This window comes from Aspergillus sclerotioniger, assembly GCF_003184525.1.
Source record: "Aspergillus sclerotioniger CBS 115572 chromosome Unknown BO94scaffold_25, whole genome shotgun sequence".
NCBI lineage: Eukaryota > Fungi > Ascomycota > Eurotiomycetes > Eurotiales > Aspergillaceae > Aspergillus > Aspergillus sclerotioniger.
In genome coordinates, this window is record NW_020291015.1 from 588,254 (window position 1) to 599,624 (window position 11,371).

General features: G+C 45.9%; 4 protein-coding genes across 4 annotated transcripts; 3 read left to right on the forward strand and 1 right to left on the reverse strand.

Moving 5' to 3' along the window:
- Positions 1-954: 954 nt before the first annotated feature.
- BO94DRAFT_472442 (uncharacterized protein) lies at positions 955-1,914 on the forward strand (the record flags this gene model as incomplete). Its single annotated transcript, XM_025608434.1, has 2 exons — positions 955-1,358; positions 1,416-1,914. The coding sequence occupies 2 exons, from the start codon at positions 955-957 to the stop codon at positions 1,912-1,914; spliced, it is 903 nt and encodes a 300-aa protein (XP_025464691.1).
- A 36-nt stretch (positions 1,915-1,950) lies between these two features.
- BO94DRAFT_537988 (WD repeat protein) lies at positions 1,951-5,327 on the reverse strand. The gene is made up of 3 exons (XM_025612391.1): positions 4,860-5,327; positions 4,043-4,800; positions 1,951-3,971 (listed from the first exon to the last, which is right to left on the reverse strand). Exons 1-3 carry the CDS (start codon positions 5,174-5,176, stop codon positions 2,251-2,253), a joined length of 2,796 nt encoding a protein of 931 aa, XP_025464692.1. The 5' UTR covers positions 5,177-5,327; the 3' UTR covers positions 1,951-2,250.
- Positions 5,328-5,744: 417 nt separating this feature from the next.
- BO94DRAFT_472606 (DNA-directed RNA polymerase core subunit RPB10) lies at positions 5,745-6,138 on the forward strand (the record flags this gene model as incomplete). The annotated part of the gene is made up of 4 exons (XM_025608442.1): positions 5,745-5,780; positions 5,840-5,898; positions 5,955-6,041; positions 6,096-6,138. 4 exons carry the CDS (start codon positions 5,745-5,747, stop codon positions 6,136-6,138), a joined length of 225 nt encoding a protein of 74 aa, XP_025464693.1.
- A 2,022-nt stretch (positions 6,139-8,160) lies between these two features.
- On the forward strand, positions 8,161-10,929 carry BO94DRAFT_189478 (uncharacterized protein). Its single transcript, XM_025606034.1, has 5 exons — positions 8,161-8,310; positions 8,360-8,553; positions 8,615-8,749; positions 8,815-8,934; positions 8,988-10,929. The coding sequence occupies exons 2-5, from the start codon at positions 8,440-8,442 to the stop codon at positions 10,563-10,565; spliced, it is 1,947 nt and encodes a 648-aa protein (XP_025464694.1). The 5' UTR covers positions 8,161-8,310; positions 8,360-8,439; the 3' UTR covers positions 10,566-10,929.
- The last annotated feature ends 442 nt before the right edge of the window (positions 10,930-11,371 follow it).

An 11,371-nucleotide genomic window follows, 5' to 3' on the forward strand; every position in this document is an offset into this window, starting at 1 on the left:
AGCCTCCCGGCTTCTTTCTTACCCCCCCCCCTTCTCCTCTCTCTCCCTTCTCCCCCTCCCCTCTCCGTCTCTCTCTTCATTTCCGCGCCTCCCCCGTTACTGTTGCCTACCCTTTCTCTTCTCTCCCCTCTATCAATGACGATGTCTGCCATCGAGACCACTTGCCATTGCTTCATCCGTTAAAGCATACCCTCCCGGTCTCCAAGGCTGGCTTACTTCTCCGCTGGTCCACGATCATACCGACCCTGCCTTGCTCCAACTTCCCCCATCGGATCCTTCGATGGTATTGAATGCCGCTTGTTGATTGTTATCTTGTACTTACCGTATATTATTGTTGTCATTTCACCCTGCCATAAAGTTAACCAATCCTCTGATACGTACTATTCTGTCTGGAGCCCAAGACCCTTGCTGTCTTTGCTATTCACTCACGATTTTGCCAACAATGCGTCCTGTAAGGTGCTACTGAACCTTCTTTATCACTTCCGTCAGTGGCTTGAGAAACAAGGCAACGGGGCGTTGCAGAGAATTGGCCCACGATTGATTCCCACGGCACTCCAAAGATTCACACTACAAATTTAAGTGATATCAATCCCTCAGCACTCAAGCACTAAGGAATTTGGTTCGTTTTTACGGATTTATTCTCGTTCGGTTTGCCTGAAGCAGTCTAGTTTCGACGATCGGACGAGGTCACATCGCAATGAAGATAAGGTCTTGGCTAACTTATCTGCCCATTCCAGCGACTCTGCGAATAGCCTATTCCCACTGAATGTAACTGAAGGTCATTTTCACCAGAAGAGAGGGAGATAGGCCCCTAATCTGCGGACGACGTCAACCGATCACCTTTGATTCAGCTTCTTGGATAGGACCAGTTGATGGCTATAACCTACTTGGAATGATTCATCTGTCATTACTGGCTTTTCCTCACGAATATACGACGAGTCAGCGAAAGGCCAAATGCACAGAATGCCATTGCTCAGGAAAGCATCATATAGTGGTTCATCTCCAATCACAGTGGACCTTTCGCGATCATCATTTGAACAGGAAGGGCTGGGAATCTATACAACACATGAGAGGGCACCTCGGGGAGAATTGATCAGCCATCCTATGTCTCGAGAAGATCCATCCGCTCTTCATCGCCAATCCACCAGTGCAATGTCCCAAGTCTCCACTGCCAGCAGTCCAGGCAAAAGTAAGCCGGGCTCTCAATATGTCCATCCAATGCGCCTCGCCCCACGTGCCTATACGCCGCCATTAAACCAGTCTTGTCAAGCCTCGGTGCTTGGAAGCGATGATTCTCACAAGGATTTCTCTACAGGGAGCAACTCTCCGATGCAATTGGGATCAGAGATTTTCTATCCGTCAGTGCGAACCAATTCGAGCAAGACACCACGATTATCATTGCAGACACATGATAGTTCTTCCACAAGATCACCTGGAGTCTCTCAGACCAATATAACCGGCCGTTCATCTTTTGGATACTCGCGAGATAACGCAAGCACCTTAGACACAACGTCACCAGTATCTAGATCATCCTTGGATTTCGTTTTTCGATCCAAGACACGGACAAGTATGGATCCTGTGGCTCGAGCAGCTACGGTACAAGCAGCACGTCAGGCATTCGAAGAGAAGGAAGCTGCCAAAACATGGAGGTTCGAAGCGCAACAGATGAAGGCGGAAGAAAAACAATCGAAGCAGAGAGAAAAGCAGCATTTGCGAACACGTACTACAGACGATGATACAACTTGGGCAGACCGCGGAAACGAAATCCCCGAGAAGCCACAGCTCTCAACACCAATGTCAGAATCGAGTCCGGACACCTGGAAATCACAACCTAAAAACACATGGGTACTCTTTCTAACGTGGTTACGTACCAGAATCTTCAAGTTGCGGAGGAGGATTGGGAAACTAGTCTGATCTTTTTTTCTAGGTATGTGAAATTTAGCGAATTGTTTGTCTATATAAACGGATCACCTTGTCATTCGTACCATGGTATAGAGTACGGTTTTACTAGAAATATCTTAGCTCTTTTGAATCTAGGTACTTGACATCGATGCATTGTTGATAGCCAAGGTAGGGCAACAAAATGGGTTCGAAATCCACTCTGTAGACTTGCAGAACTAGATTGAAACGGAGGTTGTATACTGTTAAAACAGCCTGTTTCAGGCAGCGAGTTCAGCTAATAGTATGAATAGAGAATCAAAGGTTATGTCACATTAGTCCCTTAAGAAGACCGGTTCCCAGCCCCTGCAACTAGCCGGATAGAACATCTACCACGTTGCGGAAAATCATATTGGCAGGGGGCATAACAAAGGGCGGCGCATCGTCAAATACACTAGCCAGCTCCTTTTGCGGGTTCTGGGTATCCCAGTCAAAGTCCATGGAGCTGTACTGTGAATCTTGGGGCTTGCCTTCATCTTGTTGTCCAAATAGGTTTGCCAGGCCTGAACCTTTAATAAGGTGGGTTGTAAGGTCAAGCGAGTGGCTGTTACTCTGAAGGCTCTTGTCTAGGCGGCCAATTCGTTGGACGTTAGCCGCAGAATCAACAACAACATAATCACTGGAATGGACAGCCGACAGCAATGCAACTGGATGGCGCCTAAGCACAGTTTCCGAAAGTAGTGACAATACAGACATGTCGTACACCTGTATGTGAGACTGAAGTAGGCGGTTCTTCCTGGATACGGGAGGGCTTTGCAAAGACTCTGCTGATACAGCAAAGGTCTGCGTCTCGGGATTCACAGCCAACAGACGTGGCTGGTTGGAAGAGATGTCTCCAGGCCCTGGCAGCTCAATTGTCCTTACAAGATCATCGACCGTATCCCAGATGGACACCGATTGCCGTGACGCAATAACAAGATTGCATCCGACGAACGCAGCCGCACTAGGCAGATCCATATACAATCCAACCCTGCTGTAACGAACAGTACATTTCTGTGCATCAATCAAGATGGCAAGTCCACGATTTAGACATGTCGTTGTTCCTAGGCAGACAGCAAGGACAGACCCGTCTTGAGAGAAATCCATGGAAGCTGCACTCAGGGCACCAGCCATTCCAACATCAAAGAATGTCTTCAGGTCAACGGCACTCCGACATTTCCATGTTTCTGTAGGCTGGTCTAGGCCGTCAGACTTTAAACCACTGCGCTGCCTAATACTAGGACACCAAAAGCGCAAAACTGCATCCGAACCGATAGTTGCGAATTCAGTACTGTGTGCCCGTGCAGCAATATGCAAGACACGCGCAGGGCCTTTGTCTGAGAAATGAGGGCTATCAATTCGAGTGACCAATTCCCAAAGGTTGGAAGAGCTACTCCATCTCCAAAACTTTAAGAAGATCTCCTGGGAGTCTTCAGAAAGTCTATTAAAACCAGAATCCCTGTAGTAGAGTGCCTGCATATCTCTCACGTTGGGGCTCCAATTGTCAATTGTGGCCATCCATTTTCCGTCCTTGGAAACACTCAGGTGGCTAACATCCGGGGTAACTATATGTGAGCCTTCGGGACTGATCTTCAGCGTAGTGGCGTTCGTGCGTGCTAGGGCTTGACGCGAGATATGACTGTTCGTGCGAATGTCGTATGTTTGGAGAGTGGACGCATTAACCAAAGGATGACCTTCCCGTGTCGTCTGACGAGAGGCAGGTACAGTGATAAGAAGTTGATCCGGGTTCTGCGGATGCAACGCAGCAGCGACAGCACCATATGAGGGCTGTACCCCAGAAGCATTTTCGCCATCGGCATTTGTCATCTTGGGGCATAGCTGCAAGCCTGTGATGATAGAAGAAGGTTGTAATTCTCGCGCTGACAGGACAATGATCGAGTTGTCGGCTAACTTGACAGCATATGAGTTTCCACTCGTAGAGACGGCTATGTTACCGATCGGCGATGAAAGGTGGGGTAGGAACTGCTTTCTACCAGTGTCCAGCTGCCAAAGGACCATGACCGACTCATTTCCACCTGATATAATGTAATTGCCTTTTCGTCAAAACTTTAGTTAGCGATTTCCCTCCTACCCCCTAATAGTGACTTTATTCTGGAGAACATACCGTCCTTAGACCAACGTACACTATTGACAGAACTTCTATGCCAATGTAGGCGCCGAGGCGTTAGGGTTTTTCCATTCTGTCGGCCTTCCTCATCATCGAGAAAACGTAATATGTCATGGTAGATAAGTATAGAGCCACCTAGTTCACCCAACACAAGGTCAATCTTGTCATATTGTTTCCGGTCTCTTGGGGACCGTGCTGCAGATCGATTTGAAGTTGCGTTATGTCGAACATCAATGCACATGATGTTAACAGGCAAGTTGACCTCTCTCCAAGTATATTGGGCGGGTTCGGAAGGCTTCCCGAGCCGCGTACGGCCAAAGAACACATTCTGATCGCCATATGCCATAATAAATTGGCCTTGGGATGCGATTTTGAGATTGTTGATTTGTACATTAGTCTCTAGAATGATGTTCTCGCGTGATTTTTCATCGCTTGAGTGTTCAATTGCTATTCCTCGTTTTCCATCCTTGCGTTCCCGCAGGAAGAACAAGCAGTCTGATCCAGCATCAGTAAGGCACACTTCGACGGATATTGTCTTGTGGCACGTATCCCAGTACGAAGATTGTTCGCCGGAAAGCCACTCCCACTTGCTGATGGAACCGTTCAAAGTAAAGATATAGAGAATTTTCGAGTCTTCTGGAGAAAGCTTATACCCGACTATGCTATCTCCATCTTTAGCCTGAAGGGTTCGGATAAGGCGCGAAGTTGCAAGAGAATAAACATGGACTGCTGTCTCAAGGCCGAGAAGGAGGTATCTAGCATCACACTTCGTTTAGAGAATCCTTCGGTAACAACAATCAGGAAATGTACTTACTCGTCATCAGGTGTGAAGATTGGATCTAAGTTGCTGTACTGGCCAGCCACCACACTGGTAGAAGACCATGGATTAAGTAGCATCTGGGTCTTCTGTACAGTAGTAACACTGGTGGCGGTTGATGTATTCAGATTATCGCCTCGGTTCTTATTCTCCTTGCATTCAAGCGACTTGTGAGATTTAATCATGTCGTTGTTGATTTGAGATGTGCGACGCCGCTTGATTCGTACATCATCAGTCTGCATTGTCTTGCCCATAGCCGCATCGCCAGCTCGGGATCTCTTTGACTGTCTTCTTGAATCCTGAGAGCCCACCATTGGTATGGTGATATGGTGACCAAGTGAAGAACAGAAATCTAAACAAAATGGGTTGATTTGATGTACAGAACTGAAATACTAGCCATCTGTGTACTGCTGTATTGGCAAAGTCGACTGTGACAATAATGTCTTCAAAAATTCAGGCCCGTTGTCTTCTCTACTATCTCTGATACTTTTTTTTTTTGATTAATCCTGTCGGGTGTGGTTATTCCCTTTGAGGGTTAGCGGTATTTCACAGTCAGCAGCCGTATGCTCTGTACAAGCCTACTATTGCCAAAATTGTAATTTTTGTTCTGGAAGGGCAGGAGGTGGGGTATTATTCTGGAAGTTGTCCAATAGAGGCTCTCATTTCACAAGCTGTGATTAATGGTTTTCTACCATACAGCCTCAGAAACTAGCTGATGGAAGACAAAAACTGCATCCATTGCCTACCAGCAATTAGCGACGAAGGCACAAGAAACAAATATCAGAACTTTTCAGCTATCAAGTTTCTTAAAAGCCTCGGACTTTGTCTGCCATTCTATACATCTAGCCTCCGAGCGAAAGCACCTCAGGAAATTCCGACCAAATGATCATCCCCGTCCGCTGTTTCTCTTGCGGCAAGGTACGTGGCACTCAATCCTCACTTATTCCTTTCTAATATTGTATGGTGTAAATACACAGGTTGTCGGAGACCTCTGGGAGCGTTACCTTCAACTGCTCGATGAGGGTATTCCCGATGGGTAGGTTACATTAGTCGACGTTTATCTGCCATGGCGATCTAACCGGTGCTTGAAAGTGACGCCATGGATCAACTTGGGTGTAAGCGGTACTGTTGTCGCAGAATGATCATGACTCATGTCGATTTGATCGAGAAACTTTTACGGTATGAGCCCACATGTCTGGAAGTACAGCCTGCCTGGGACTCAACTTTCAATAGGTATAATCCCACAGAGAGAGACCGGGCAAAAAACCAAATATGAACATGAGCTTTTCCGGCACCCTCAGCAAAGCTACCTATCGCTTCCTCACTTGCGCAGCGACAAATATCACCGCACTTCACGAAATCAGAATCTGCTACTGCCAGAAGTTGTTGGCCAAAATACAAGGGTTGCAGGGCATGGGCTAAAGATGGACGGCCCTTAAGTTGCATCCACCCTCTTTCTCCATCCTTATCACTTTTTTTTCTATTATCCTTCTACCGTCTGGCCTTTATGAAGGTGTCGGCGTTTTTTTATCCTGGGAACAATACTTGAGATAGTCACGGAATTCAGTCATGGTGTAATGTATGCTATCCCGGGTAGTTCATTGTACTAGATGCACTGATACTTTCTTTTGCTACCCAATGGGTGTAGGTAGGGAAGTGCACATATAAATAACCTTGCGCTGGGTGGATAAGCATGGCATCTGTAGCTGATAATTGAGTAGTGAAACAGCGTTGATCACATATCACATCTGCACTCACAAAACAGCAGCGCAACTATTTCACGACCTTAGATCATCAATCCGGCCCGCAGATTTATCTGAAAGGACAGGGAGCGAATCGGGCCCAATACATAGGTTATGTAGCCTGGGTAACAAGGCACTTTGAATGGTGGATCGGTCTCATGGACTACTGCCTAAACACTACAGGCATGACTTCCATCCCTTCAGGAGCTAGAAAGGCTGAAAGGATGATCTTCTGGTATTTTTCTGTGTGGAATCTCAATAAAAACCTGTGAATATACTATCTAGGGTACTGTAGTTGCTACTACCTATATAGGAGGTACTTACATGTTAGTAGGTACAATGTATCTACCTGGTTGAGTTGAAGGCACAATACGGGGTACTAGTAATAGTGGGCAGTGCGGGGCCAATAAAAAGCTGGAGCACCCCTCCACAGCCTACCGTCTCCATCACTCCGTCATCAATCATATTGGCGGCTAGTACTCGTCGCTACGCCTTAACCCACCCTTTCAGGGCCCCTCAGCTCAATGAATCAGTTACTTTTGTATGTGATTCCCACATAAAAGATACTTTCAGAAAATCTTTAATAACCCAATCATTACAAGAACTGTAGTTTTCAAATTTTTTATTAATTTTATATTTATATTATTTACTAGTAAATACATAAAAAAATTGAGAAAATTATATTAGATTATAGATATACTTGATTTCGTGCTCGATTTATAGACTACTTTTTGATTTTTTGCTAATATAAATTGTAATCAGGATTTAATATTAAAAAATATTCTAATATATATAAGTTTTAAGATTCTAGCTATATTTCTATTTTCTAGATCAAGATTCCAAGGCTCCGGACTATAGTGGTTGAGTTATTAAAGATTTTCTGAAAATACATTTTATATAGGAATCACATATAAAAGTGATCAATTCATTGAGCCGAGGGGATCCGTCGAGCTGTGGCTGACGCAACCCTGAAAGGGTTGGGTCAAGGCGTAGCGACGCGTAAATCACAGTACTTGGTAATGATACACTCCATGTACTAGTACTATGTAGTATTAGTAGTATCTATGCAGTACATGGCAAGTTTAGATTGCGAGTACCAAGAAATACAACACGATATATCTACTCTGCTCATCGACTGGCACATGATACTGAAAGGGTTGGGTACCCCCCTACTCAAGTACATATCTGACTACTTTGCACTGTACTATATACAAAATCACCAACTTTGGAGTTACTATTCAGGTAGGTAGGTAGCATACAACAGAGTACAGTGCAGCTGTACGCTAGTATGCCACAGTACAATGTATTAACTGTGGGCCCATGCATGCCTATTGAGGCTGTCAGTACTAGGTAGGTACGTACTTATGTGCTTGCGGTGATAGGTCTGTCAACTAGCTTCACGCATGGCGTATCGCGACCTAAGCTAAAGCAGAGTAGGACGCGCGCCATCAGGTAATAGAGCAGACCATCCCCCTTCAGTAAGGATGGAGCTGAACTTGCCCGCCGAATTGGGGTTGGCCAACCAATGTACTATCTTCCTTCATCTGCTTCCGTTATCCTGACACCTCAATGCACCATGAGACGCTGTCTCTTCGGTCTACTGCTCTGAAAGTTATTGCCCGCAATATGATAGCTGTCTTCTCTCTTTCTTTCAAGACCTGGAAATTCATTGTTCGCCATTTACTTCTTCGGTAGCTATCCAATATGTAAGGCGGAAGACACATCGCAAATCGATAACCACGCTAATTATATCAGGCTCGATGGCAATCATCGCACTGTACCTGATGAAGTGCTAATACACAATACGGACTCACGTTCAATAACATCAGTTTTCAATGAAGCAGACAGGCGAGAGCCTGATGGTGCTTTCATATGTGAAGTTGGGCCTACAACGCCAGCAGCTTATACACCGCACACTGCAAACAACACTGGGACTGAACTCACAGTATGTATGGTGTTCTTACATCGCAAAATAGAAAGGTATATGTTAGGACTTTCATTGACCTTTAGATTGTGTATAAGATACAAACTACAAATGCAGGTTGCAATGACATCCAAGTCAGATCGGATGACGATGAACCTCCACAATCTGTGATCCATGCACCTGCTGGTTTCGGCAATTTTTTGAGCGGTTCCCCAACCAAGGTTATTTGCCCCTCTGTCTGCCAGGTTCAACTAACCGACTACTAACCCGTGCATCTTGTAAAAAGGTAAATGGTCAACAATGTTCTAACCTTCCTTCTTCATCTCGCTCGGATGATGTACCGTCTTTGGCATCCAATGTTGTGGCATATAGTTACCCTGTCACCGAATCAGAGAAAATAAGAAAAGTACTATAATACGATTTTTAGCTGTTTTGCTTTGCCATACTGACCACCATTAGAGAATCCCAAACGGTCCAACATCACCACCACCGCTAACTACATCCATTCAACCTGCCAACGACTGGTGTGAAAGACCTACTCCTCGCGCGCAAACGAGGCAGGACTTCCTAGACATCAGGCAAAATACGCATTCTGTTAATCAGAAAGAAGTAAACATAGCCCACGATCACCACAGGGAGAAGCCTTTAGTTACTGGGCCCTCTGTTGACGGAGGGTCTGGTATGCTGGGAATTACTGATGCTAAAGATACCAGACAGCGTATAGACAGGACATCTGAGGCACTTGAATCCAAGGCCGTACATCTATCGGACGATGAAGCTGAGATCGCAGCTTTGCGAGCAGCCCTTGCCGAATGCTGGGCTCTGTGCAATACGCTGGCGACTTTAAGCTGTATACACCGTGAACGTCATAGCTACACTGTGGATACTTCAGAGGATACGTGGAAATCATGCTGGCGATTATGTCAAGTATTATATGACAGCCAGAGCGATAATTATGCATTACAAGTCAACCCAACACTCGACCTTTGCAAGCACTTCTGCCAGACATTGTTTGAAACTCGTGTTCAAAACGACGAGGGTTCAGATTCTGTTCTTCGCGTTAGCTTTGAGCTCAACAATCACCTCTACAATACACATGACCGGAAATTGCCTGATGCTTTTCGGGAACGGACGTTAGACTTTTACATTACGCTGTGCCACCGCCTGATGAAACAAAGAACGCTTATGTCAGAGACGGACACGCTATTGAGCGCCTGTTGGTCACTAGCAGAAATGCTTTTCAGCATACGTCAGAGTATAAAAGAGCGCAAGAACCTGGGTGAGGAATTGCTTGGCTCTGCCGTCCAGGCTTGCTGGGAATTGTGCGATATTTTCCGTGAAGGTTGGACATCAAGAACTCTACGAAGTTCTGATCGGGGAACTCCACGACCAAGTCAAGCAACTTTTATGCAGGCCTTCCAGCAGACAAAACAACCTGAATCCGATTTGAATGATGAGTTTATTGGGCAACGAGGGAACCCAGAAACGCCGACTACGATATTTGATGATACCGCGACTGTATCTCCTGATGATGCACCAGTACAGAACATATTCGTTCTCGGTGAAAGCTCAGGTCCAGCCTCTCACGCTACATGGTCGTCGAACTCGTCAAATATTTCGGGGAAAAGTCAAGCATCCGAACAGACATCATCCACAAGGACAGTAAAAACCTCATCCAAGGATCCTAATTTAACGATTGTCCTGGACCTAGTGACCCAAGCCGCAATAAATAGCGGTTTCCAGGATGTTGGACAACAGAGCTTTTCATCATTTGTGAAGTCGCTTTCCTCAGATGCATTCGGGTCGATGCCTTGGCAAGTTGCACTCCTAAAAAATTACAAGCGGCTAGTGGCATTCAACCCAGCATTTAGGAGTGTCGGTCCGTCCGCTCGGGCGAGTGCAGCTGATGTAGCCTCCGCTGTTACAGTAATGGTTCAGGGTGGGCAATACCCTTGGCTACGTGATCTCTACCGTCTCGTCTTCGGTTTCCACATAGAGGAAGCAGCAAGCCGGAAAAGCATGACACTTCAAATATAGGAGATTGGTCAATACAGCGTCCACATCAGTCACCTTTATTTTCAGAGTTACTACCCCTGTCTAGTGCAACCCGCAGCAATTGGCGCGTGGAAAGGCAGGTTGGCAGATGCTAGTTCTGGTTCTAATGAGACAAATATATAGAGGAAGGTTGGCAAGGGAATAACTCTCTTACTTTTACGGGGAGCCTCGTTGAGATCTTTTCCCGGGAATTTGTGCTTCACACGACTCTGGTTGGCCAACAAGGCCAATCGAAACAAACTTGTAGATTGATAGGCCTTCCAGTGTGGCGTACGGATCTATCATCACTGTATTGGCCGAAGTACCCATCACTCCACAATTACTGAGAACAAACCCCTAGTAATAGTATCTGAAGTCAGCATGACATGGCCAGCTTAACGCTGCCTTTGTCACCTTTTTGGACGAGGCTGCTCCCAGATCGAAGATCACCTTCGACAATGCTATGCATCTGTAACTGTTGATTTGATACAAATTAAAAATCTGCAAAATCTTGCTTTATGGGCTGCAATTTGGCATATAATTAGATGTATCTCGTTGGTTTGAATGAGCCGACTAAAAGAATGAAAGTTGTTGTTCCGAGTATCGGGTGGGAAGGGCATGCTGACGCTGCCTGGAAACCCAGCGGTATCGAGTATGCAGACTGGTATAACCGTTTTCGTGCAATTTGGCTTGGCAACAAACAGCCTAGAGCCATGTGACACCGTTGCATATGGTGGAAGTGGAACAACAGCTCCAAATGTCCCCGATACATCTCTCCGCACAGGAGCAAGACTTGAGTAATCAGATCG

Coding starts and splice junctions, on each gene's coding strand:
- BO94DRAFT_537988 (XM_025612391.1), bottom strand. CDS start 5,176: ATGGTGGGCTCTCAGGATTCAAGAAGACAGTCAAAGAGATCCCGAGCT. Junction 4,801..4,859: donor ATCTTCACACCTGATGACGA/GTAAGTACATTT, acceptor GTGTGATGCTAG/ATACCTCCTTCTCGGCCTTG. Junction 3,972..4,042: donor TGTACGTTGGTCTAAGGACG/GTATGTTCTCCA, acceptor TTTGACGAAAAG/GCAATTACATTATATCAGGT.
- BO94DRAFT_189478 (XM_025606034.1), top strand. CDS start 8,440: ATGAAGCAGACAGGCGAGAGCCTGATGGTGCTTTCATATGTGAAGTTG. Junction 8,750..8,814: donor TGAGCGGTTCCCCAACCAAG/GTTATTTGCCCC, acceptor TCTTGTAAAAAG/GTAAATGGTCAACAATGTTC. Junction 8,935..8,987: donor AATCAGAGAAAATAAGAAAA/GTACTATAATAC, acceptor GACCACCATTAG/AGAATCCCAAACGGTCCAAC.